Source organism: Coniophora puteana, assembly GCF_000271625.1.
Source record: "Coniophora puteana RWD-64-598 SS2 unplaced genomic scaffold CONPUscaffold_4, whole genome shotgun sequence".
Lineage (NCBI taxonomy): Eukaryota > Fungi > Basidiomycota > Agaricomycetes > Boletales > Coniophoraceae > Coniophora > Coniophora puteana.
The window spans coordinates 1,190,147-1,215,721 of NW_006913056.1; the positions used below are offsets into that span (position 1 = coordinate 1,190,147).

Below are 25,575 nucleotides of genomic sequence, written 5' to 3' on the forward strand. Positions count from 1 at the left end.
GCGGGGGAGGACATGAAGGGGACGGTGTATGGAGTAATAGACTTTTAGTCACGCCGAGACGCGTATCGGATATGGAAAGAGGCGCGCGACGTCAGACCAAGATAATTCCAAACTCATCAATTCCCGATATCACCTAACGCTAGTGACCCGGGTACATATCCATCTTTTGTTTTCTGCTTATAATTTCTGACTCAAACATCTGCATCAGCATGAATTTTGAGGTTGCACCGACAGAATCGGTCACTCGCCGCGAGTTTCTCGCCGTCATCCTTGCTGGTTTCGGGAACGAGTAAGCCGACCAGCCAATAACTAAAGGCAGTCCTCCAACTTTGTCTCTGCCAGGCTCCTGCCTTTGACCGGCGATCATGGAGACGAGCCATGTCCAAAGGCCCTTCTGTCTGTCGCAGACAAGCCAATGCTCGATTTCCCTCTTTCTTGGTTAGAGCAGTCTGGCATCGAAGGTCTACCCAGTGTTCTTCCTTGATAGCCTACCATAACATCTGCACTCTACAGACGTCCTCCTCATCTGCCCATCATCACACAAGCATGCAATTTCTCACTACGTCCAGTCCTCGTCAGCCTCGTTCACCTCCCTCAACATCGACATACAGACATATGACGAGTCACAGGAGATGAGCACAGGCACATGCTCCATCCTCCGCCATTTCTCCTCCCGCATCCAAGAAGACTTTGTCATCATGCCATGCGACTTCATCCCACCACCTTCTCTACCTCTTTCGACCATACTGAACAAGTTCAGGACAGACGCCATGTCCGATGGCTCCATCGCCACCACTTGCTGGTTCGAAAACTCCAAACTAGACAAGGGTGCCTTCCCCGAGGAGTGGGGTCCTCCCCCAACTCCGACCACAATTGTGTGGGATGATACCTCTGGCACCCTGTTGTACGTTGATACACTCGATGATCAAGACCGTAATGGCCAAGATTTTGAGCTGCGAATGAGCTTGCTGACTCGGTGAGTTTGTCATGCATATATGACTTGACCTTCCTACTGACGTCTTGTAGGTATCCGCGAGCACGGCTATCTAAGAAGCTTCAAGACTCCCACGTCTACGTATGTAAACGGTCTGTCCTTGACGTTTTACAGCAAAAACGCCACCTCGACTCTCTCAAAGAGGACTTCTTCCCTTGGCTCTGCAAGGTTCAATACCAGGCGACCAAGCGAGGCAAGTACGGTCATAGTAAGTGGCATACGTACATATGCAATCGGCGACATAACGTACATCCCGTAAAGCATTGGGTGTCGTCTCCAATTCTGCCAGCCACTCCATGTCGATGAAGCACTCCACGCTGTACACCGACGTACCAAAAGCACGAGCGTTCCTAGATGTTCGCTCGCACGCGAGCTCGCCGGCCCCTCAGAGCGAAATCGGTCTGTCACAGCCGCCATCGCCAACGGGATCGGATGATGACGAATCCATCACGGTGAGCTTGCGAATCGGCCTGCACGTTCATCGAGCAGATAGCGGTTACGCTGTTCGCACCAACAATCTCCAAGCTTACCTCGAGGCAAACCGGCGGGTGTGTGCCTTTCCTTTGAATTGCACGTGCAGTCTGACTCACCTTTTCGTAAATTCGAACTGCAGTTCCTGTCGGAGACCTCATACGTCTTGCCCTCCGACCCAACAAAGCGATCTCTGATCGACCACAAAGCTGCTATATCAGCCGACTCAGCCGTTGGAGACTTCACGCGCGTGGAAGAGAGAGCAAGCATCAAAAAGTCAGTGATAGGGAAACATTGCGTCATAGGAAAAATGGCCAAGATCGTCGGCTGCGTTTTACTCGACCATTGTGTCATATCGGATGGGTATGTCAAGCTCGTTATCTGAACCATGTTCCCGCCTGTTTAATCTGGCGCAGTGCACGGCTTGAAGGTTGCTTATTGGGCGGGAACACAAAGGTCGGCACCAAATCGGAGTTGAAAGGGTGTGTGACTCAAGCTGGCTATGAGGTGGAAGAACATGGTGAGATTTCCTGTCTCAATCAACTGCTGCTGCTTACATCTTGGTAACAGCCAACTACCGGAATGAGAAACTTGACGTCTCTGACTGGAATGAAGGTCATCAACGTAGCGAAGACAGTGAAGAGGAAGGGGAAGACGATGGAGATGAAGAGGATGACGATTGAGGAAAGGAGCGTCTCAGCCATGGAGCGCATATTTTCGCAATAAAAACCTAGACTGGCATAGAGATAGTCGTGATAGCTTTACTATACATGTCGTAGTACAGACAGTGTCACCGTGTGCGTGCCATTTGGTTGCCAAGACCTTGGGCAAACCGCGACCCTCTGCCGCGAGATCCTCCTGCAAGGTTCGATACCAGTATGAACGACGTGATAAAACCGCAGAACAACAGACGCAAACGCACCTCGTAAACCAGAACCGCGACTACGGTTTCCTTTCCGTTCCGCAGCTTGTTCGCGCTTCTCACCCTTAGCGCCATCTCCACGGTCCGACCACCCACCAGAGCCGAGTTTCGTGTCCAAGACCTTCTCGTTTTGCTCGACAAGAGCGTTGACCTTGTCAGCGATGACCTGGGCCAATTGCTGTTGTCGGGACTGCTCTATACGATGGAACACGACAACACCGGTGGATTGGTCGAGTGAAGCCGAGAGCTCTTCGTTCCAGATCATCTTCGAAACGAGGGATGTGACTGTGCGCAGGGGGAGAGAGAAGGTTCGTGACAAGAGAGAGAGGGAGAGAGATGCGTAGTACGGAGCATAGGTGAAGAGGTAAGTGCGGAGACCCTGCTCTTGTATACGGCTATGGCAGATTGAGCGAAAAAGTGACATGAGAATGATGACGACACATTGCTTACCTAGCCAACATATCCTTGACTGAAGTAGCCTCCGGCATCAAAGCCCAAATTTTGATGCTCTGGATCAAATCGCGGCTTTTCTCCCACTCCCCATCTTGCAGAGCTTTGCTGGCCTGCATGATATGGTCACGCGTGCTCTCGGGCGGTCCGGTGAACGCCTGACGGTCGGCAAAGTCCAGCAAACGACGGAAGGGTTTCGAGATGGCCTTCCGCTTGAGTTCGTCTGAATCAATACTAGCAAGCAAAGGTATCTCGACAAGCATGCTTGAAACCAAGAAGGCAGCCTCCAGTAACTCAGTGTTGATGTGCATGTGGAAGGGAAGTTGCCGCTGGCGTTCTGCCCGCTCTTGCTCTGGCGTTATATTCTGGAAGCGTTGTTGGTGGACACCCTGAGCGAGGAGTTCCTTGACACGTTGCGTCGCAAAGATGTCGTGCAGAGTGCTCTGAGCTTCCTTGATGAGGCCGCATCGAAATGCACTCAGACCAAGTTGCACGACAGTGCGGTTGTAAAGAATCTGAGTAAGCACGTCTGCGGAGTGGACCGATTCTTGAAGATGAGACATCAGCAGCATATCGCGGGCAGTATGGAACTCATTGTGAAGAGCGTGGTGGTAAATATGGCAAAGCATTGCCCTCGTACGAAGTAGTGAGTTATCTGCCTTGTAGAGGTGGACACAAAGGGAGTGAATGAGAGCTTTTGAAGAACCCTGCGAAGCCAATGTCGTGCTGGGAACGAGGTCAGAGGCTGAGAGCGAGGATTCCAAGACTGATATGACGGCGTCGGGCTGGAAGGAAATTAGATCGTGCATGCCTTCGCGTTGCTAGGTTTCTCATACCTTAGAGTATATATGCTCCAACCGACGACTGACAACTCTCGATAAAGGATCCAATTGGCTTGTCTTCTCGTAGAAACATTGTGCTCGACAAATAGTGTGATAGAGAACCTTCTCGTCTTTTAGCCGATCGACGTACTCCGTACCATGGGGGTCAATGTTTTGAAGACTCTTGGTGAACTCATCGTCAAGTCGGTCAACGAAGCTGATGATGCTACCCCGAACTTGGACAATGCCTCCCTTTTCAGTGGCAGGGGACCGCTCCTCCAATTCATCGTAGTCAACTGTGACTTCCTGAATGGAGTAGGAGGAATCAGCTGCAACAATTTGGACCAGTTGATCGACTTCGCGCTGAGCAGATAGCCAGAGCTCAATGGGCATAAAGGTAGCCACGGAGGAGTTGTAGTCGAAACGAGAGGAGACGAGAGCAAGTAGGATACGGATGCGCTGGTAAGAGGTGACTGCAACCTCGAGAAGCTTTTCAAGAATGCGCATTTGTTCCGTTCGATCGGTATTCTGGATGAAAGAGATGAGCACATTTCCTGCTAGGTCGTGATAATACTGACCTTCTTTCCACGGGCCTCATTCACAGCCTTTAAGGTCTTGAAGATGGTCTCGACAGAGAACTGCATGGTCTTGCCGCCCTTGCCCACCGTTTCGAACCCGTCGACCTCTGGTGTAGTGGTGTCATCTGCGGCCTTTTTCGCCTTCTTGGGCTTCTGAGCGGTCGCGGCTTCAGGCTGAACCATCGAGATGAATTCACGTTCAAATTCCTCTGGGTTCTACGGGTGTTCAGCATATTTAGAAAAGACGGCGAGGGCATACGAAAAGGTACCTTTTGATAAGACGAGATCTCCGTCTCATATTCCTTGAAGGCTTTCTTGACCTTCTGCTTCATGGAGTTGAGAGCGCGAGCATTTGTCGCGTTCATCTTCTTCTTTGCCTCCTTTTCCTTCGCAATAGCTTCGTTCAGGGACGTCTCCATGCCGATGACTGTCTTGATGAAGAAAGGGGGGATGGGCTCTGCAACATTGCTTTGTCGCTGAACGAGCCTGAGGAGCTTGTCAAATTCTGAAAGGGATGAGATGAATAAAAGATCGGGACGTGTGTGTGTAATACGAACCGTTCGAGATGACGACCCAATCGTTGATCTTGAGACCGTTGTCGATGCCTTTTCCTGTGGCTTCGATCTCATCGAGACGCTTGTCCTTGTTGCTTTTGACGACACGCTTGACGTCCTCATCACTCTCGTCCTCTGACTCGGAGTCGCTGCGCATGAATCTGGACTTCTTCTTGACCTCCTCCTTGGCCTCATCCTCATCGGACATCTCGCTCTCCTCCTCATCTGAACCCGAGTCCGAGTCCGAGTCCGAGTCACCTGCTGTGCGGAGGAATCTGGACATTGCTGGCTTTGCTGCTGGCTGAGAAGGAGCATCGTCCTCATCGCCGCTGACGAGGAGCTCCTCCTCCGAGGATTCTGTGTCCGAGTCTGACTCGCCTGCTCTCTTGAAGAATCGAGACATTGTTGAGTGTATGCGGTTATCGCGCTTAGGCCACCCTCACACCTAATCAAAAATTTGGGTTGTCGGTCCATCCCGCATTTTTAACCCCCGACAACGCTTAGATAATGGATCATTGAAGTATTATTATTTCTGTATCATACATCGACAGTCCCAGATTTATATGACTTCTAACAAAAAAGTCCACGACCCCTCATTTCCATCCTTCAGTGCTTCCTATAGCTGTCTGCAATATAGCTGGATCCAATGTCAATGCATGCACAATCCAAGCACAGTAGCTCTTACCCTTCTACAGCCGTCAAGGAAAATAAGCCCACAGAGATAGCAGACACGACGTTCCGGTCCCACCGAGGGCGGTCCCAGTTTGTGTAGCCATAGTATCCGACTGCGCCGAGGATTGCCGTATTAACTGTCAAACATGGCTATCAGCTAACCTGATTTTCGGTGCACGCAGCGGCGGAAGGCTCACCAAGACCAAGCATGCCACCCATTACGCCCGGGCGGGCGATGGTTCCATAGATGTCCTTGACAATCGACGCACCCTCTTCACGAACCCTCTTCTCCTCCGCCTGGCCGCGCTCGGTTTGGCGATACTTCTCAACCGCGTATCCCTCTGCACCGAGGATCGCAATTGCGCCAGCTATTGTAGAACTAATTATCTTGGAGTCTCGACGTAGCTGGGGATCTGTGTAAAAGTGATAACCAGCTGAAGAAAGAAGGCCAACGTTGACTGGGTAAAAGCAAGCTCATAATCAGATCGTGTCCTAACCGTTAGATCAAGGTGACGGACCTAAACCAACGAGTCCGCCCGCAACACCAGGTTGGAAGAGGTAGGTTTTGAAGGTGTTCCAGAGATAAATGCCTTCAGCCTCGGCTTCTTGGAGACGCTGATTGGGCCTCGATCTCCTTCCCCTAGACCTGTTTGGAAGGTCTCGATCCTCCGGAATAAGTGCCTCAGAAGTGAGGGTGGCGGGGTTCTGCTTGAAGTCGGCAGACACGACGTTCACTTTTGCGGTGTCATCAGCGACGTTGGAAGGTCTCGCTACGTCTGCTGGTGTAGTAAGAAGGGCAGGGTCTGGGTGGGGCTGTATGATATGTGAAATGTGAGAAAAGAGAATATGGATGATAGTATATAATGAAAGACGAGCCTGATCGGAGAGGGGACTTGCATTGCTTGCTGCTGCTGCTGCGTAGGACATGGCTGAGAATGCGAGAAATATGGTTGATTTATTTGTTGAGGGGGAAACTGACCAGACTCGCCCTTGAGGGCACTGAGCCACCACCTTTTTGTAGGTGATCGCAGTGACGTCACGAGTACACTGCGTCATCGACGTGTCGGTGGTCCACCCACAAAAGGCAACCGAAGCGCCTATCAGCAGTCTTCTGGGCCGTCTTCCCAACCATTCCTAACGACAAGGGCATGTAAAACAATTCAAATTTGAGTGTATAATGTGCGCATGCGTATGTACACGCGAGTACGTACTTGCATCCAAGTTTTCCACTATTTTGTCCATTATTATAATAATATATATCCATCCAACGCTCAATACCTTGCCATGTTATGACAGCAATCAAGTACTAGAACACATCCATCGAGTGCGGACAATCCGCGGCTACGTGGCCGTGACTTTCACAGTCCTCGCAAAACAGATCGGATGGGTCCGATGTTTTCCTTGGCGTTTGCCCTCGGATGAGCCCGTTCCCTTGCGACGTCGTTCCTTCTTGCAGCAGGTCGCACGTGAAAATGTCGTGTCCAGGTCGTTCGCAGATCTCGCACACTTCCTCCGACTCCTCCCTCTTCTTTGTGTGAGGCGACATCCCCGTCGTTGTCAACGCTTTACTGGGCCGAGGCGCTGCTGGAGATGCAAGACTACCCTTTCCGCCCTTCGATCGTCCACCGACGAGCTCAGTGTTCAGTCGCTCCACTTCTTGCTCGAGCTCTTCCTATAAAGTGCAGTCTAGTCAGCTCAGAAGCAGTCGAGCATTGCACATACATACTTCGCGGTATATCTGCGAATCCTTTCGTCAGCACACCCCAAGCAACTACTAGGATGTTCCAAACATACCTTTGACTCGATCAGAGCTTCCAGTTCGCTAATCTCTCTGTTGAGCTAGAAACAACTTGAGCAGGCGCAGTGTCCATACTTGTCTCGCACTCACGTTCTTTGACAGTTTCTCATTCTTCATCTCAGCATCTACCAACCGCTGTCGAAGCTCATGCATCTCGCTCTGGAGAATCCTCAGTGAGATGAGAATAGCTACACCAGTCAAAGACTCATACCTCAAACTGGGCCTTCTGCTTGTCAGTAATGCCATGTGTTCCACTAGAGGAATGGGAGAAATCCAAGGCTTCCTCTTCGCGGAGAAGGCTCTGTTCGATATTCTCTTCAAGGGCCTTAAGTTCCTGGAGGGAGGTTCAGGGATATGCTTCCAGAGGACAACAGAATACTCGTACTTGTCGTAGTTGGTCTGTCTCTGACATCAGCAAACGATTTTCAGACTCTAGCAGTTTACTCCGCTGGCTTAGCACGGAGTTTTCTTTCTGCAAGTCCTGCACAATATGTCTTGGAGACAGGTAGGTCAGTACTGAGCTCCCGCCAGTAAAGGTGACGGAGATTTACTTGAAGCCTGTAATCTCGGCGGGATCATGCTGTGGAGATGTAGGACTGGCCAAGGTTGACTCATCCCTGGCCCCTATGGGCGTGTCTCGGTTGAGTTTCTTTCGCGTCGTCTCCAACTCAGTTGATGTCTCGTCCAAGGATTTTTGGAGCATTAGCACGGACTCATGCTCTTCCTCATATCTTGCTCTCCAGTCACTCTAAACATGTATAGTTAAGCACATAATTGCTCGACAGAACATATATCCGTACCTCGCTATCAGAGTCAAGGTGTTCAGCGGCTCTAGCGCTTGCGTTCTCTGCTTCTTGCAGAAGGATCTGGAGACGATCGACCTCGGCCTGTAGGCGGGTTGCTTCACCGGATAGCTCTTCCGAGCGCTGTCCCTCGGTGCCTTCCCGCTCTGCGGCGGCGACGTCGGCTGCCTGCATATAAAAATTCAGTTTAGATTTTTGGGTCACAGGGGTGTGGGTACTCACGGCTGCATCAGACCTAAGTGCCTCGATTTCCGCCCTAGCATTCTCAAGTGCCAAGGTGCTTTCACGAAGTGCTTCTTCCACTTCCTCAACACGGGCCTTCGCAGCCCCTTCCGCTTTGAGGACGTCGTCGACGGCTTTCTTGCCTTCATTGAGCTCGTTCCGCATGCTTTCTTCCTTCTCCCGGTAACGCTTTAAGCGCTCCTCCATCGCAGCCTCTTCTCTTTCGGCAAATGCTTGAGCGTCTTCCAGTGAGTCCTCTAATGAGGATATCCTCTTCTGAAGATGCTGGACCTGCTCCCGAAGGGCTTCGTTGTCGATCTCAGCCGCAGACGTTGCGCGCTGGAGCGCTTCTCGCGGAGATAAGGGGATAGCAGCTTTCGTAGCTTGATCTTCCAGGAAGACTATGCGATCTTCGAGTTCATACTTGACCGCATCGGCTTCGCTCAAGCGCTCTTCGTACAGTGCAATGGTTTCCTATGAGAAAATCAATTAAGCAAGGAGCGGGAATGACGCGACAAGGTTCATACTTGGCCGGCATGCCGGAGCTCGTCTATTTGCGCATCTAGCTCTTTCCTCTCCTGTTCGAATTCTTGTGTGAGTTTCTGGACGCGAGCCTCAAGAAGCTCAATTTCCGAATTCTTGGCCTTGAGCAAAGACTCGTGCTCTTGTTCGGCACCTTCCTTCTCGTCAACTACCTCCTTGAGACTTTTGGACAAAGATTCGCCTGCCTCCACCTTGTTTTGGAGGTCTGTTACTCGAGCCTCGTACTCAGCTTTGATTTGGTCCAGTTCTGAGGCGGACTGTTGCGCAGCTGTCTCCAGCGTTTGTATCTTAGACTCCAATTCGCTAGAGGCTTGCTGGGATGCGCGTAAGTCGGTCTCGAGATCAGCCACTTGCGTCAGAGCCTCGTCTCGCTCAGAAGTAGCTTTTTGCACTTCGAGTTGATTATCGGGAACGGTATTAGTTTCTCTTAAAGTAGCAATCTCCGCCTCTAGTTCAGAAATACGAGTGAGAGCGTCATTATGTGCTTGAAGAAGGTGATCATCTGCGGTGGAAGATAACCCAAGGGATGCAACTGACGAAGGTCTTGAATCTGTTACGTGAGTGTCACGGATGCTTGGCGAATGCGACGAAAGAAGGGAGTTGATTTTATTCTGGAGGGCTTGGCCACTAGCCACCAGATCAGTGGACGGGAAAAGAAGACCTCTAGACGGCGAGGATTCTCTTTCGCTCATGTCAGATGTTGACATGCGCCCAGGTGAAGGTGGAGGTGGCATTGCCACTGAACTCGGTACGCGGGGACGGGGGGTGTTGATGGAGGGTCGACTTCCGCCGCCAGGGAAAGATACTCGAGAGGTGGACGGAGCCCGAGGGGTGTTGAAGGGGGAGTAGTCCAATCTCGCTGGTCGCGAAGGAGATGGAGATGAGGGCGAGCGGAGATTACGCTCAGGAGTCCTATTGCCGGCAGCAGGGGAGTTGGTGACACGAAGTTGCTTTGCCGTTAATCCAACATACTTGGAGGCGCGAGAACCTGACGCGATCTGACTTTCTCCGTCGGATTTGCCTGGGGTGCGCGTCGAAGGTAATTTGGTGCCTGATGATATTCTAGGCTTTGCTCTTGATGAAGGGGTAACGCTTGGTGTAATACGCCCAGCGAATGGATTTGAAGGAGTGACTCTGCCACTGTAAGAAGGCGTTACGCGCCCACTGCGGGAGGAGGCAGCGGAAGGAGGTCGATACTGCGACTGTAGGGTTGGAGTAGAAAGTTTGGTAGTAGCGACGAAAACACCGCAATTGGGTGGGCATGAAAAATACGATTTACTGTGAAGGGTAGAGTTAGGATTCTCTTAAGAGACAGCTTTCCGGTGGGATGAACATGACACAGGGTCTCGTCCCAATATCGTCACAATGGTCAATGGTCACTCACCCATTGACCGAGCCATTATTCTTTCCTTTCCCTGCAAAGCCCCCAGAAAGCTCGACTCCTGCCCAAAGGCCCGGTTTGCCATCGATCTCGCCCAAGTATCTGAGTGCGCCTTCGAAACCAAGGGATTCGATGCGGACAGTATCGCCCTCTTCAAAAGAACGACTAGAACGACTAGTGCTCCTCACGTGTACCTCGGACTGACGACTGGGAGGACGAGGCTGCTTAGCGCGTGTCTGGCCAGCTGAAGCTGAGGAGGTAGCAGAGGTGGGGCGACCTGTGACGGAGCGGCGACCAGATGGCAAGGGAACAGGGCCACGAGTTGGAGAAAGATTCAATGAGATCGCACTAGCAGAGACGGCGCGATGCTGGGCGGGATCATTTGCCTTTATGGCATCGGCGAACGCACGAGATGCATACTCGCTGTCGGATTCTGCTGCAGCGGAGTTCGCACTGCTAGAGGGAGAACGATATCGACCAGGAGTTGGGATGCCACTGACCGACCTGCCGGGAGGAGGAATACCTGATGAGCGCAACTTTCCAGGCGTGACGGACATGGGGCTTTGTCCAGTCAAAAGTTGGAGGGACGCGGATGAATCTGACCGGGGAAGAGAGACGTCGGTTCGCCGTCGTCCGATTTAGAGAACACAGATTGCCAGCCCCTAATTAGTAGGACATACATAATTAACATGTGGGTGCTCGCTTAACATGACTTTCCCAACGGTTTCCGTTCGCATGCATATATCGTCTGCATGCGCGTGCTCAAACTGCCTTCCCTCGAAAGGATTGCCATCACGCTCTGATGCAGCGTTACCATCTCAGTAGTTGGAGTGTACAATGCCAGGCAAGGCAAAGCATGGTCATTGCGAGCATATTGCACATGTGTTTGGATCATAACTTCGATGCCATAGAGAAATGCAGTAGTCGGAATAATAGTGCTAACCCATCTAACCACGCTTCTTCGACACACCGACAGTCTTCCCGCGACGACCTAGCACACAAAGTAAATTGTAAGCCGCATCCAGTCACAGAGCATGAAAGGGCACGCACCGGTGGTCTTGGTGTGCTGACCACGGACCCGGAGGCCCCAGTAATGCCGGAGACCACGGTGAGCACGGATCTTCTTCAACCGCTCCAGATCATCACGGAGCTTCGAGTCGACACCGTTGGACAATATCTGCGAGTTTTTGCCGTCCACAATGTCCTTCTGTCTGTTGAGGAACCAAGTGGGGATTTTGTATTGAGTGGGGTTTTGGATGATGGTAACGATCCGCTCGAGCTCATCCGAGTTCAGTTCACCAGCACTGCATGACATGAGGATGGTAATCGACAAAGTAGACCGGCTACGCACCGCTTGTTGAGATCGACATCGGCCTTCTTGCATACAAGGTTGGAATACCGGCGACCAACACCCTTGATCTCAGTCAGGGCGTACATGATTTTGCGCTTGCCGTCAACATTGGTGTTGAGAAGACGGAGAATGTGCTGGGGAATGCAACCATGAGAATGAGGGTACAGACAGAAGACAAAGGCAACACACTTGAAATTGCTGGTGCTGCTCGGGGACGACGAGAGACATGGTGACTTGCCTAGAGATAAAAGTTAGCGCCTACATCCACGACTGGCAGGATGATCCATCGCAAGCTGGCCGGCAAGACAAAGGTGACATGTTCGGGAGCAGCATGACGGGGTGGATACGATATCCAGGCATAGATCCGAGTGTGCTCACCTTGATGATTTGGCCTCGGGAACGCTTCAGACGGCGAGCTCGACCCTCCTGGGGCACTGGCGTTGGACGTCGGAGCTTCATTTTGACGGCATTGTCCGCGGCAAAAGTCACGTGGCTTTACACGCGCACGCGTCGCGGTTGTTCCGTTCGACCGCGCTCCAAGTTCGGTGACTGTCGTCCGTCTCTCATCTGCTGCGTTTCTCTGCAAAACACAATGCGCAAGATTCAGGTATGGTGTTAACAAAAATCCACAACTGTTTGCTTACTAGTGCGCCAGTGCTCGTCGCCGTCCTCAGTCGCCGCGGAGGTCAACTCTGTGCGGACCAAAGTGTGTCTTGCAGAGACTGAAGAGTCGTGGGATGCCATTGCAGGCGGAATCAGCCACCTGACGGCTCTCTGCAACCAAGGCGGCTGCGAGTACCCAGCCGAGTTGACCAACGCTATGCGGTCGCTTTCTCGACCACTCAGCTCTGCTATCTGCTCGGAGAGAAGTAGGCTCTCTGGTGCTGCCATCGAGTTGGTCACCACACTCGCAGCCGGACTCAGCTCCGCATTTGATTCACTCCTCCCCATTTTCCTACCCACACTGCTGAACGTATGCTCCCGCACCAACAAGGTCTTCACAACGAGAGCCAAAGCCTGCATCGTAACAATCATCGAAAACACTCAACTGCCCATCATTCTCACCTACCTCGCGGACGCTGTAAAAAACAAGTCCATCTCCCTTCGTCTCACTGCCATAGAGGGCGTGTTGAGCTGCTTGAACTGCTTCAATCCACCCGACATCGAGAAAGATGCACGTGCAAAGTTGGTCGAAGAGGTCATCAAAGCGACCGCTCGAGATGCAAACTCTGACATCCGCAAAGTCAGCAAGAAGGTTTTCGAGGCCTATAAGGCGCTGATGCCTGGCCGTGTGGCAGGGTTCGTCTATACCTCCTTCCCACTTGGTGGTCGAAGCTCACCTCCACCAGTTTCGTTGCTCCCTTGACGCCTGTGGTCAGGAAATATCTAGATATCTCCATAGCCCCAGCGGACGGGAAGTCTGTATCCGGCAGACCTATCAAGCCTCCTATCAAGTCCCTCTCCTCTCATGACTCCATGAAGTCTAAGCCATCCGCGACTGCGATGCAGTCTTTACCCCGATCTGCCGGTGCGGATGTACCGAGCGGTCCCCAGCGGGTAAAGGACGCTATTGCACCTCATCCCGGTCCATCCAAACCAGCCAGGAGCGCCCCGCCATCCCGCCCTGCTTCAGTCATGTCCGGTCGGGTCACGCCACAACCATCCACATCGAACCAGCAGCCTGCACGAAGACCACCAACCCGACCTGCTAGTCAGCTGGGCAGGGCGAAACCTGCAGATATTCACCAGAAGCTGACTGGAGCGACTCGCTCGCAGCAAGGACCACGGCGTCCAGAGGCCCTCAGACACACCTCTCAGCCAACCCTCACAGCGGAGGCGAAAGCACGTACGGGAGGCGGCGCACGGCGGGTTCCGTTACCAACACCTGATCCCGCACCTGCCGTCGTTCGCGAAGTTAAAGAGAGGCAGAACGAAAGTAGCTCGGCGGGCGCACAAGAAACCTCGCGAGTGCCAAATGCAGAGGATCAAAAGAAGCCTGCAGCAACCAGACCGCGAAGTGCCACCAATCCTACAAAGTCGGCAGCGATGCGTCAAAATGTGGTCAAAGAGGATCATGGCAAGGCGCCCGCTGCAAAAGTTAAACCGGCCTGGGGTCAATCGCAACCAGGCAAACCAACTAAGCCGTTGGCCGTTCAGCCTAAGAGTAGAGGTATAGTTCCCGGCAAGCCTGCACCCCCAACGAAGAGTGCGTCGTCTAAGGTCCCAGCTACGAATTCACTTCCGAAGCCAGACGTGGCAGCAGCTGCCGCCATTCCTCTCCCGCCCTCACCTATTCCCGAAACGCCAAAAGGACCGGCCGCTATACCTCTGCCCGCCTCGCCGAAACTCACTCCTTGCTCTATCACCGCCAAGACACCCATTACGGAGCTTCTGACATCCATCCAACAGGGTTTCCAGTTCACTCCCTCGACGCCGCTCCCGCCGCCTCACCTGTATCTTCCGAAAGGACGTGGTGGTCCATCTAAACCACTTATCCTTATAGATCAGTCGGACGACTCAGCGAGGCGGACACTTGAAGAGATTGACATCAACTGAATATATAGCTTGACCGGTCTATTTAATGCCATTGCTTTCATAGTTTGCTTGGTGCGGGGATCTAGGATATGAGGGATAACGTAGGCTAAATCATTGCTGTAGTCTGCTTTCGTACGTCAAACCGAGCTTCTTTATGAAAAAGACCATTCCAAGACACGCACCATGCCCAAAGAACTCAATGGCTGAGGGTGCTGCGCCCTTTAGCTCTCCGTCTCATGAGGATTCTCCTGCCACTGGCGGTTCTCTTCCGAGCCAGAAAGCCATGCTTGCGTTTGCGCTTGCGTTGGGATGGTTGATATTCACTTCCTCTACTCGCATATCTCTTCTGGAATACGGCGTGAAGAATGGGTGATGAAGCGGCCAAGGGGAGGATTGTCGGAGGCGCAAGCGGTCGACTGTGGAGAAGTGTGGTAGGCCGCGGTTGAAGGAAGAATTGGACACGGGGGATGTGGCGAGGCGCTGCAACGACGGGGCGTCGAGCAATGGGCAAGAGTCGAAGGAGGATGCGAGGCATTGAAGGATGATGATGATTTCCTCGGGTTCGTCAGACACAAGGTGGCGCGTCGAGCTCGAGTTTGTTCCACACAAGAAAACAGTTCGCGTCGCGCGAGTGTCACTGTCACACACTACGTGTGACTCTTGGGCAGGCTGAGACAGTCACTTCAAGTGACTGTCTCAGCTAGTGTTGTTCTTGGCCTGGCCTAGAAGCCAAAGCCAGGCCGAGCCAAGCCAGGTTTCAGGCCAAGCCAAGGCAGGCCAAAGCCAGTACAGTCGATTCCCTCTAAAGGCATACCCCTCGGGAAAGCCTCCAGGGTATGCCTTTAGAAATACTATGCCATTAGAGAGAATGTCGAAAAGATAGGGGCTAAAAATCGCGTTCAAATAATGAGGCAGATTATCGACCCTTTCTATACTAGACTATATGAACTATGTACATTTGAAGTAATCTGTTAGTCTTGTGTCCTTTAGCTTTGATGTTGCTTCAAGGTGAAGCCCGCAGTTCAGTCCCCCAAGGAGAGACTCCAGTCTCCACGCTATGGGATTGTCTAATGCTGCAATGTACTTACCAATGAGGCCTGAGGCCTGAATCACCTCTTGAGCCTTGGGATAATCCTCGACAGCATCATTTTCATCATCAACATCATCAGTTCCTGTGCTTTCCATGTTCTCTTGAGCCTCCTCTGCCCTCATTACCGCTGCGAAGATATTGTCATCCATGATGTTGCTCATGGTGTGGTATTCATCAACTGGGTTGAGGAGTTCGGTGAGCGTGAGATGGTTGCACTTATGTAACACACCACGGGCCTCAATCATGTCAACCGCATCTTCAAACAGCTCCTCTGCATGGGTGATGGGGTCCACGTGTGAGCTGGAGTTGTTGTCAATAAGTGCATGGACTGGGAGGGATGGTACCGCTGCTGCTTCTGCTGCTGTTTCCAGAGGAGGCAAGATGTCGGCCTTTCACCAACAGTAGCAAATTGTGGTTGCATCAACCTCCTGCCACAGTGCCTGCAGGTAAAAAACGATGAGTACCTCGGCATAGCGGACATGTTATGGATCCGAGAATCTCGACTGAGCGGACGTCGGCCGGTGGTCGAGCAACCTCGCGCCGGCCGACGTTTGGATGTAGTATAGTTTACAATAACTGTGATACAATATGCGCAATATACACGCTCGAGTTCCTCGCGTCGGCCGATGCTTGAGCATCCTCGTGTCAGCCGACAGCCATGTTGAACAATATACTTTGGAACCAATGGCACATATGATAACTAGAAGTTCGATGGCACCGTGTCAGCCGACGGTGCGTTGATTAGATGCTGGCTGCCGGATGCGCTTGGTCTGCGTGCCGTACTCAAACTGCTCGTAGCATTAGGAGCGGCGCCGCAGCTGACAACTTCCTGTCGAGTGCATTGGCTAAAATAAAGGCCGGCAGGAGGCGGCACCACGGAGCAGGGAGAAGCGAACCCACCAGCAGCGATCGTCATAGCATGGGAACCACCGCATCGTCATCCATTCAAATATCTGACAGCGAGGGCGCAGGCATATGCCCCGGCAGAGTGGAAGACCAAGCAAGCAGGAGACCGGCAGGGGCGCAAGGATTGGATGCAATTGCGCCCCTAATAACAGAAAATCACAATATACCATGCACATTGTTGACATAAGCTGCAGAAGTAAGCTTGCGGTTGCAGATATCCTGCCTGCCAGACCAGCCGCATAGATGATTCACGGAGCCGTGCAGCTCTAATGCAGGACACAGCCATTATTTGGAGGTAAAGCAGAGGAAAAGATCAAATGTGACCGAAGGGGTCACCGGCAGCATGGTCGGCAGGGATTCGGCAGCGATAGCGTTGGCAAGAAAATGCCAAATTGAGATAGGTTCCGCATCAAAGGCCTCCAAGTATTGGTTATCTTTGCTAGGCGTGCGTTAAATTCACCTCAGAATGAATGGGGCTGAAATGATAGGAAGGAAGGTGTGCAGGAGGATGTTGCCGACCATGAGGCCATGCAGGGCCTGGTGGAGAACACCGAGGATCGGAATACAACACCTGATATGAGTCCTGATGAATGGACATCATCGGAGACTTATGTCAAATTGCAAGCCGTGTTTTATGGAGCAGGTTGTTACCAAGACCTCACTCAATCCGCCATTGGAAATCACTCAATCCACCCTTAGAAACGGATGTGGCTAAATGCTTAGTCCCGGCAGGGGTCAAGAATAGTACACAAATACATTAGCTGCGCACCCCAAATTCTTAACATTCTGTAACACGCACGAGAAGCAAAAGGTGTTTATATTCAGACAGAGCGACATACATGCAAAACAAAATGGTTGTATCATTGACACTACGTGGATTCGTTCACTGCGTGTGTATCGGAGACTAGATCGACTGGAGATATATCACGAAGAATGCCCTCATCGGCAGGGACCGGGTTGGCACCCTGCCAGCAATGTCAACGAACGGCAGTGATGATGCCCAAAATGTCAGCCTTACCGCGTCAATGCTTTCGGCCTGCCAAACCATTCCCATTCGGGAAGTGATTAATTTATATGTTTTAGCAAGCCCCGGGGGAGTGGCAGGCGACTTACTTGCTGAACTCGCTGAGCTCACCTCTGCCGAGCCAGCCTCAGCGGCAGGCGGCACCAACGTCTTCAGCATGTCATAAATAAGATTGACCTTCTCCGCCATAGCCGCAACTGAGTTCGTTGCCTTTTTGACTTCAGGTTTCGAATCCCTGATGAACTCCATCATGGCAGTTGACGCCAGGAGCATGCGCTCCTCGTAATCGACTCTGACAGGACCTGGCGTCCGCTTTGGCACACGCAATTTGGGGAACGGGTAATCGGGGGGTAAGTGCTCACCGGCAGTGGTTGCGGCATCCTGCCGATGTTTGAGCCAACACCATCACTGCCACACTGTGACGCACCTTCATTCTCTTGGGGTCGGGTGGGCCCCAGGTGCTGATGGGAGGGGCCAAGTTGCCTACAGGCTGTATGGGAATAGCGGATCCTCCACGGGGTGGATCCATCAAAGGCGAAGAGGCAGGTGTGGTCAATTGGACATCGGGCACCGGTTCGTCGAAAAGGTTCGAGGCGGCGTTCGACGTCACCGGAGCGGCAGCCTTCCCTTTGTCCTTCCCAGATGTTGCTGCCTGGGTAGCTTTGGCGCTGCCTGCCGTTGACTTCCCCCCTGCCAATGCAGAGGGTGAAGCGTCTTCTGGCTGCGATGCCGCACCTTGCTTCTTGGTCTTGGTGGCCTTTGCCGGGGCAGCTGGCGTGTCGTCTTCCAGGGCCGTGGCGTCAGTGCTGGCATCACTTCCTGCCTTGGAAGAGGCACCAGGAGGGGGGGCCTTCTTGGCAGTTTTCTTCGAGGACTTTCCGCCCAACGTCAAGGGTGCCTGCTGGGCAGGGGCTGCCGACGGCGCCTGAGCCCTTGTTAGCATCAGCAGGGCAACAGGGGGGGGTGGAACGCACCTTGGCAGTGCTGGCAGATTCAGACTTGGAATTGTCAGTTGCTGCCTATTTGTTAGCCAACGTACGCACCTCAGGTTCCTTCAAACACTGTCCTTTCCGTACCTCCCGTGGGCGCACTCCCTCGCTCTCCTCGTCAGACACTGCCCTCATCTCAACGTCACCCTGTCGGGCACACCGGCACTCTATCAGTGCTCATAGATCACACATTTATGAGTATTATGGCTCACCTCAACGTCTTTGGCCTTCACGGATGGCTTCTTGGGCCTGCGCGGAGCCTCTTCTTCTTCGTCCGAAGGATCCGGGATTTGGACATCGTCCTGCTGCCGGTCAGCGGCAGCACCGTGCTCACGATGCCCACGTACCATCGGCCTTGAGCCCAAACCATAGACAGCCGGCCCTTTATCAAAGGGCGGCTCGTTCCACCACAGCTTGAAGGTACAGACCATGGGATTGGGGCACGGCTCTATGTGCTTGGCGATCCTCGAAGGAAAATCCGTTGTCGTCCAATTATCCGCCCATATGTTCAACTTGGTCAAGATAACACCCGTGGTGTACGGTCGAAGCTTCCATCCAGGGTTTCCTCTTGTCCTCTTCATGATTTCCTTGAGGAAGACCTCCTGGGTTTGCTGGGCAATGTTAAAATTTGTATGCGGTGCCCATTCATGGGCCGACTCACATATTCCTCGTTCATTTTCGCAAGAAATCATTTCCTCATCTTGGTCATCTCCGGACTTGTTCCCTTCATATAGACTGCCGCCCACCGCGCTTCCTGAATATCGACAATATGCTGAACGTGATCGGGTTGACGAAAGTCGAGCTCGTTCCAGTCGGGAACAAAGTCGGCTGGGAGCCTCATGACCTTGTCTTTGACGACCCAGATGGGGGACAGCACGGGCTCCTCTGCCGAGCATGCTGCCGATGAGGTATTGGGGAGAGATGTTTGTTTTCCAGCCATACTCGAGATGCAGGAAGGACAAGAGCAGAACAGAGACGTGAGTTGAGTTATCACAGATGATCGCGGGGGCTTGTCTATTTTGGGGAACAGTGGCCCTCATGATGTTTGTATTTGTTTACTCAGCCACAAAGTGCTTATCACAGCGGCGTGTTCGATACTGATCATTTCCCTCGCGAAGCATCGGCCAACATCTCTTGGAATGGCACCAAAAAGACGAGGAAAGAAGGCAGACTTGAAGAAAGTGTTTCCCGAGGATTACGAAGGAGCTCCAGCAGCAGAGTCGAGCGCCTCGGCAGCAAAGGGAAGCTGGGGTGAGAGTACTCATCAATGTCAAGAGGTTTTTGCTGATGACACGCTAGATTACTGCGATGATGATGGGTCTGACAACGATGAAGCTCCCAAGAACAGATCTGAGGATGAATACCACGATCCCGCCTACGATGAACTAGTCAACAAGCTGGATCTTCCCAATAGTACGCGGCCTTCAGCAGCACTATTCCTCATCACTGACAATCGGCAGTCGAAGATCTGTTACCCCAGAGCCAAAGTAAGTCATCATCGCACCAATGACACGTCAAACAGCCTCACCACTCAGGTTCTGCCTCGGACGCCCCAGCGGCAGGGACCCCATCGGCAGCTGCAATTCAAGGTTAGCACTTTGCTTGACTTACTAGTTCAAACATTTTTATGAGCAGCTCATGCAGTCGATGGTGGCGATGACGCCGACAATGGCAAGAAGGAGATATCGCTGGGTGGCTCGGCAGATGATGAGGAGAACCAAGTGGATGAACAAGGTGATGGTTTCCCTTCGATGGACTTCAATGGAGCTAACAAGGAAGATAGATGACACTGCGCCCATTTCTGTCATGGATCTTGATTTTGGCTGTGAGTCCACCCCCACGTTCGGCATCAGCAGGACTCTGACATACACAGCGTCGGAGGAGGATGAGGGTGAAGATGACGACAACCAGGATGAGGAAGATGACGACAACCATCCTTTGGCTGATCGCGACCCATCGAACATATTGGATTTGATCGGCAGCGACGGTAACGGCAGCGATGGTGGCAACGGCAGCGACAACGAACACGATGTTGACATGGGCGCAGCAGCGCAAGGAGTACAGAGCACCATGAACCAAGTGCAAGAGCAGACCACCGCAAACGCTGCTCACAGTATGTCAGGTGCGTCACATAATTCCTCTTACCATATGCACTCTCTAACTGGCAGAACAACTCCTGTCCCGGACCCAACATCAACATGACGCGCCATACGTCAACGGCAACGGGACATTTAAAGGTGCACAGCAGGGCGCTCCGTGGGTCGGCTTCACCAGAGAGCGTATTGACGTGCTGAACCTCATAATCCGCAACGTTGGTGGGCATCCAGCGGCCAATCCAAATGCTTACGAGATCCCTCCTGGTGAGTCCTTTTTGGATTCATTGAACACGTTTCAGTAACTGATATTACTTGTCTTGCCCGCGTGATCAGGTGGAGTGCCAGTCCTGCCCTCTGATGAAGAGGCTGCTGAGCCCAACGCCTCCGGCAGCCCACCCGATCCAGCGGCAGGCTACACCAGGTGGAGCTGCCCCTCGTGGGTTCCCACGGGGTGGCCCCGCCCACCCCTCGTTGACGCGATCCGTCCTAACGATGTGACTACTCCAGAATTTTGCGTGTTGATCCTGGAACTCCTCTTGTCCCAGCCCAAGGAGTCGCAGGCAGCCTTTTTATTGGACATGATCGTGAGACATGTCTGCGACCGCCTCATGACCAGGCATCATGAGCACGCCGAGTCGGCAATGCTCGAGATCCTGTCCACCCTTGAGCGCTCCCGGGAACTGCTATGGACCATGTTTCCTGTGTTCTGGGCGCAGAACTGGGGCGGGTGGGACACGGAGACGTTGGCGAATGCCACCCGAGGCCTAGACCTCATGGGCCATCTTGATGCCGTGACCCGCGGCACGCGCAACATGCACATCGAGAAGGAGGACGCAGGGGAGGGCAAGGGCAAGGGCAAAGGCAAGCCCCGCAACTAGGTGGATGCAGGTAGAGAATGCCCCCCCCCCAAAGCATGTAACAACCCGAGATCATTTGTATATTATCAATGTGACTATGCCTACCCCCTCGCCTGTCCACTTTCGCTGGTGAACATTCGGCACCTCTGCCGAGGATAAGCATTCAGCTCCGTCTGTTTCTAAGGGTGGATTGAGTGATTTCTAAAAGTGGATTGAGTGATTTCTATGGGTGGATTGAATGATTTCTCGGTGAGAACCTGCTCGACAAAACACAACTTGCAATTCGGCATAAGTCTCCAACGATGTCCGTTTGTCAGAACTCGTATCAGGAATCGTATTCCGACCCTCGGTGTTCTCTGCCAGGCCCCTCATGGCCTCCGGAGCGGCACGTCCTCCTCCACATCTGCCTTATCATCAATTCGGTCCCATTCATTCTGACGTGAATTCAGCGCTCGCCTAGGCGCACTAAGCATGACTCCTAGACCCTTGATAGAAGACCTTTCTCGACTTGCTAATGAATATGAGGAATGGGCATGTGCGCCGAGATATGTTATTGATGTGACTATAACTACCCCTTCCCCTTTCCATGTTGTTGTGACTGCTTTTGCTTCTGACCCTCTGCCGACCTTGCTGCCGATGAATGTTGTGTGTACTTGGTCTTGGCCTTGCTATTTTTGCGTCCACTATTTGAACGCGGTTCTCTTCCTACGTTTGCGCTGTTTTTATCTCTGTTAATGGTCTTTTTCGCTGGCCTTGTCGGCAGCACATCTTCACCCTCACGCTTCCTTTTCTTTTTGACTCCATGTTCCCGTGCTAACAGCTGGCTCGGTGGGAGCTGGTCGCGGCCTGATGGCCTCGCACCTCTGGCTCCTTGCTTATCCATCGGGACGCGAGCTTGCCCCTTCGCTGCTTGCAGAGGGGCTTTGATGCTGCCATGGGTGGCTTGGATGCCGCTGCCGAGACCCTCGCAGCAATGTCAGCTCTGACAGCTTCACCACTTCCTGTAGCCTTGGTTCTCCTAGCACCCTTTCGACAGGCGGATTCAGACAGGCTGTCATCGGCCTCCAAGGTCTTCGTGTTGAGAGACGCTTTCAGCTTCTCGCTAGGTTTTCTTAGACGTGGCGGTGGCGAACTCATTGGCGTTGCTGATGGGCGACGCTTGAACCGCGATGGGGCCAGCACCATTGGATCCTCTTCACTTGTAGGCTGACACCTAGCTCGTACTCGGGCTGGCACGAGCTCTTCGTCGCTGTCATCTGCGACTACAGCTTGACGGGGGCGCTATCATCATATCAGCGCCTGAGCATGCAACCAGCGGCAGGGACCAACCATTCGCGCAGCACCGACAAGCCTGTGTCTGCTTACGGGCGCCTCATCTTCAAAGTTGCTGAGGCGGAGCGGGGCATCGCTCTCATCTGTGTCAAGGAGGATGGCATTCACGTCAAATCCTAGATCAGGAAATTCCAAATCGGACATGTCGGCTCCATCACTGTCTGTAGCATGACTTGGAGGTGTTGCCGGAGGTGTCCACGTGTCAACATAATGCGGCGGGGCATTTGAGAGATTTGCTTGACGGGGCTGTGGACGCGATTTCAGTAGGCCTCAAGGTAGAAATATGGAACGGATCCACCATTGGACGTGACCTGACAGAGGCACTGACGAGCGAAGCGTCCTCCTCTCTTCCAAAGCTTCCCTGCCGGACTGTCAACAACGGCTTCTTTTGGGGAATAAAAATCATACCGTGGATATCACAGCCAGCTGACGATTGATTTCGTCTTCGTCATCGCTATCATCATCACTGTCAAATATCAATTCTACTTCCATATCGGTGCCCTGCACGAGAGGGTGACCTCCATCAGCAGCACCTTCCACGTCTGCCGCTTGGCAATCATCGCTGCCGGGCTCATGTCCTGCTCCGCCCTCCCCTTGTTCCGCGACGTCCTCGTCTGTGTCCTCATTTACTTCATCTTGATCGACCCCGTCTTCGTCTACATTGCGCTCTTTTGCCTCGTCTTCATCGGCAGCGCCTTCATCGTCAGTGCCTTCTTCGGTGGAGCTTCCTTTATCTGCGGCGTCCTCTTGGTCATTGTCGTCTTCCTTGTCTTTGTTGTCCACGTCTTCATTGTCCTCGTCTTCATTGTCCTCGTCTTCATTGTCCTTGTCTTCATCGTCCCCGTCTTCATTGTCCCCATCTCCATCGTCCCCGTCTTCATTGTCCTCGTCTTCATTGTCCTCATCTTCATCATCCCCTTTTTTGTTGCTCCCATCTTCTTCGCCGCCTTCGTTGTCATCCTCTTTGTCATTGTCATCCTCGTCCTGGTCGTCTTCATTGTTTGAGGCCTGACCGCGTTTTCCTCCCTTTATGCCAGCTCCGGCACCGCAGGTATTCACTTCATCCTCCACTCCCATGTTGCCGTCCCCAGCACCCAATCGCTCGTTGATGAATGACTGCTGAAATCGAACAGGGTGCTTGTGCACTTTTTGGTTGACCCTCCAGTGGGCGAGAAGGGTACGGCATGTCTTCGCACTCATCTTGGACGGGTCGCGGATAAATCCCCACTTATTGGTTGGGAAATATTTTGTGTCAAAATGATCCCCAAAACGGTCACGGACGGCACCCCAAGGCACAGTGTCACGCCCACCCAATTGTCCTAGTTGATATGAGAAAACTGCATTGAGTGTATGGCGGAATTGTTTTTGCACAGGCACGGCAAGGGTCTGAGGCTTTGGAATGACTGGGTATCCATCAGGAAGGCGTTTAATAGGAGGCGGTGTGTCCTTGGATGGACGTATTTTCCCTTTACTCCGCAACTCTGCCACACGTTCCTCTGCAGCAACCTCAGCTGCCGTCATATTTAATTGAGTGAAAAGGCGCACCTTGGGTAAGGGACTGGAAGGCACACCAGTCATCCCACACGGGGAGCTCATAGTAATGCTGCCCTGACCAACCCAAAAATGTTGCCGGGCCCGAGACATAGGCTTCAGAGCTGATATCACGAGACTGGATCAGTGTTCGGAACAAAGACAGCGGATTTTAACTGCCGCACCAGCTCAGCTCTGGTTCCTTTTTCCCTGGCTCCCGCGTGCCAGAGAACATCAAAATGTCAGCTCCGTACCACTCCTTGCCGACCCTGACGACATCTCTCTGAAATTTGGCGTATCCCTTGCGCCAGTGCCTGCAGTGAAGTGTTAGTCATGGTGCCAAAATACATGGCGACATATATGAACAGCAGTTTGTGCTTTGCAGGGTATGCCAATATAAATAACGCTCACTGAAACTTGACATCTCCAGGTGCTCCTTTCTCGTTCCAGTCATCCGCAAGCACCTGGAGCATTGCTTTCTCTTTCTTGGTGAGCTTCTTCTTAACCAGTGACCGCGCTTGACTCCACAATCCCATGTTGCCGTTCAGCTTGTCTGGTGTCGGCAGGGGCTTGTCAGGATGAAGCTGCTTCCATAGCTTTGGTAGGCGGGCTTTAATCTTCGGCCCATAAATATGATCAATTAATGCCCAGGCAGTGTAACTCTTGCCAGGCTTTCGCTTAGGTCGACTGCGAATGTTTAACCAGTCTTCAACCGCCTAGGATATTCAATAATCCATCAGCTAGATGACCAAGAAGAGATAAAAATAACCCCACCTCCCGAGCATCACCTTCATTGACGTCATCATCTTCGTTACCCTCTAATAGGTCAGCAGTTGCCATGTTGAGCAAAGCCTGCTTCGCTGCCGCATCAGACTTCTTGGTGGCCTCCTTCCAGCCCTTGAGATGCGGCGTTAAGACATATCCGTCATTGTCATCAATGAAGAACACCTTTGTTGACGACCCGCTGGATTTGCCTCCGCTGCCCTTGCCTGCGGGGCCCTTGACCGTGTCGCGCTTGGCTTTGTGGCCTGTGCCAGCCTTACTAGCCTTGCTAGCCTTGCCGCGCTGCTTCTTCTTCTTGGTGGATTTCTTGGCGTGTTTGGTGAAGAAGTCAACCTGACTGTCAATGGTTTCTGCATCTGACATGGCAGAGCGTGGCACAGACACCGTGGTGGAAACAAAGACAAGACACGACAGTTTGTTGAGTAAAAAACACAGTCACGTGGAAATGCAGGGTTGCAACCCATGCGTGTTACTCCGGGGCAAGCCTTAACGTCGTTCATGCGTGTTTGCGGGCGGAGAACATTGTTAAACTACTCTATATATGTTCCATGCCTTCGTCAATGTGTTAATATGCCATTCATATGCAAGGCATTGAGTTATGGCGTTCATGTGGGCATTGACACATTAGGCACGGCGTTAATACTCTCATTCCCCTGCGGGTCTTTCAGGTCAGGGGCTGCAAAGTACCATTAGTTGGCAGCCATTATATACGGCACCCCCCTCACGCTCATGACACGGTGCATTCACAGTGATGAATGCGGGGCAGGTTGGTGGAATGCGACCGCGTTAAATATGAGCCGGCAGGCCCAGCAGAGCTAAAGGCCGGCATCATTCTTGTCATCAAAGCTTGGAAGGGCACAAAACAAGTATTCC

General features: G+C 52.6%; 10 protein-coding genes across 10 annotated transcripts; 3 read left to right on the forward strand and 7 right to left on the reverse strand.

Annotated features, from left to right (window-relative positions):
- Positions 1-209: 209 nt before the first annotated feature.
- On the forward strand, positions 210-2,324 carry CONPUDRAFT_143033 (UDP-3-O-glucosamine N-acyltransferase; the record flags this gene model as incomplete). The annotated part of the gene is made up of 8 exons (XM_007768671.1): positions 210-289; positions 343-461; positions 514-976; positions 1,027-1,202; positions 1,256-1,542; positions 1,608-1,828; positions 1,882-1,985; positions 2,036-2,324. 8 exons carry the CDS (start codon positions 210-212, stop codon positions 2,146-2,148), a joined length of 1,563 nt encoding a protein of 520 aa, XP_007766861.1. The 3' UTR covers positions 2,149-2,324.
- On the reverse strand, positions 2,256-5,193 carry CONPUDRAFT_52002 (eukaryotic translation initiation factor 3 subunit 8; the record flags this gene model as incomplete). Its single annotated transcript, XM_007768126.1, has 7 exons — positions 2,256-2,323; positions 2,388-2,782; positions 2,838-3,622; positions 3,674-4,186; positions 4,237-4,452; positions 4,506-4,741; positions 4,794-5,193. The coding sequence occupies 7 exons, from the start codon at positions 5,191-5,193 to the stop codon at positions 2,256-2,258; spliced, it is 2,613 nt and encodes an 870-aa protein (XP_007766316.1).
- Positions 5,194-5,298: 105 nt separating this feature from the next.
- CONPUDRAFT_121241 (uncharacterized protein) lies at positions 5,299-6,389 on the reverse strand (the record flags this gene model as incomplete). Its single annotated transcript, XM_007768672.1, has 4 exons — positions 5,299-5,427; positions 5,476-5,599; positions 5,660-5,920; positions 5,981-6,389. 4 exons carry the CDS (start codon positions 6,387-6,389, stop codon positions 5,397-5,399), a joined length of 825 nt encoding a protein of 274 aa, XP_007766862.1. The 3' UTR covers positions 5,299-5,396.
- A 4,767-nt stretch (positions 6,390-11,156) lies between these two features.
- On the reverse strand, positions 11,157-11,788 carry CONPUDRAFT_152004 (ribosomal protein S13; the record flags this gene model as incomplete). The annotated part of the gene is made up of 4 exons (XM_007768673.1): positions 11,157-11,200; positions 11,260-11,513; positions 11,561-11,694; positions 11,750-11,788. The coding sequence occupies 4 exons, from the start codon at positions 11,786-11,788 to the stop codon at positions 11,157-11,159; spliced, it is 471 nt and encodes a 156-aa protein (XP_007766863.1).
- Positions 11,789-12,152: 364 nt separating this feature from the next.
- CONPUDRAFT_164002 (uncharacterized protein) lies at positions 12,153-14,242 on the forward strand (the record flags this gene model as incomplete). The annotated part of the gene is made up of 3 exons (XM_007768674.1): positions 12,153-12,167; positions 12,216-12,859; positions 12,910-14,242. The coding sequence occupies 3 exons, from the start codon at positions 12,153-12,155 to the stop codon at positions 14,114-14,116; spliced, it is 1,866 nt and encodes a 621-aa protein (XP_007766864.1). The 3' UTR covers positions 14,117-14,242.
- Positions 14,243-14,291: 49 nt separating this feature from the next.
- Positions 14,292-14,498, reverse strand: CONPUDRAFT_19255 (uncharacterized protein; the record flags this gene model as incomplete). Its single annotated transcript, XM_007768079.2, has 1 exon — positions 14,292-14,498. A coding segment is annotated over one exon (207 nt), but the record flags the coding sequence as incomplete, so codon positions are not given.
- A 545-nt stretch (positions 14,499-15,043) lies between these two features.
- Positions 15,044-15,430, reverse strand: CONPUDRAFT_52729 (uncharacterized protein; the record flags this gene model as incomplete). The annotated part of the gene is made up of 1 exon (XM_007768168.1): positions 15,044-15,430. One exon carries the CDS (start codon positions 15,428-15,430, stop codon positions 15,044-15,046), a length of 387 nt encoding a protein of 128 aa, XP_007766358.1.
- Positions 15,431-16,960: 1,530 nt separating this feature from the next.
- CONPUDRAFT_71608 (uncharacterized protein) lies at positions 16,961-18,780 on the reverse strand (the record flags this gene model as incomplete). The annotated part of the gene is made up of 8 exons (XM_007768251.1): positions 16,961-17,056; positions 17,110-17,127; positions 17,227-17,496; positions 17,543-18,040; positions 18,090-18,134; positions 18,159-18,251; positions 18,317-18,715; positions 18,766-18,780. The coding sequence occupies 8 exons, from the start codon at positions 18,778-18,780 to the stop codon at positions 16,961-16,963; spliced, it is 1,434 nt and encodes a 477-aa protein (XP_007766441.1).
- A 187-nt stretch (positions 18,781-18,967) lies between these two features.
- CONPUDRAFT_71609 (uncharacterized protein) lies at positions 18,968-21,078 on the forward strand (the record flags this gene model as incomplete). Its single annotated transcript, XM_007768252.1, has 7 exons — positions 18,968-19,081; positions 19,223-19,591; positions 19,627-19,693; positions 19,740-19,838; positions 19,888-20,226; positions 20,273-20,464; positions 20,534-21,078. The coding sequence occupies 7 exons, from the start codon at positions 18,968-18,970 to the stop codon at positions 21,076-21,078; spliced, it is 1,725 nt and encodes a 574-aa protein (XP_007766442.1).
- Positions 21,079-21,625: 547 nt separating this feature from the next.
- On the reverse strand, positions 21,626-25,065 carry CONPUDRAFT_71610 (uncharacterized protein; the record flags this gene model as incomplete). The annotated part of the gene is made up of 8 exons (XM_007768253.1): positions 21,626-21,877; positions 21,919-22,338; positions 22,423-22,635; positions 22,798-23,900; positions 23,935-24,044; positions 24,105-24,233; positions 24,331-24,635; positions 24,694-25,065. 8 exons carry the CDS (start codon positions 25,063-25,065, stop codon positions 21,626-21,628), a joined length of 2,904 nt encoding a protein of 967 aa, XP_007766443.1.
- Between the last annotated feature and the right edge of the window lie 510 nt (positions 25,066-25,575).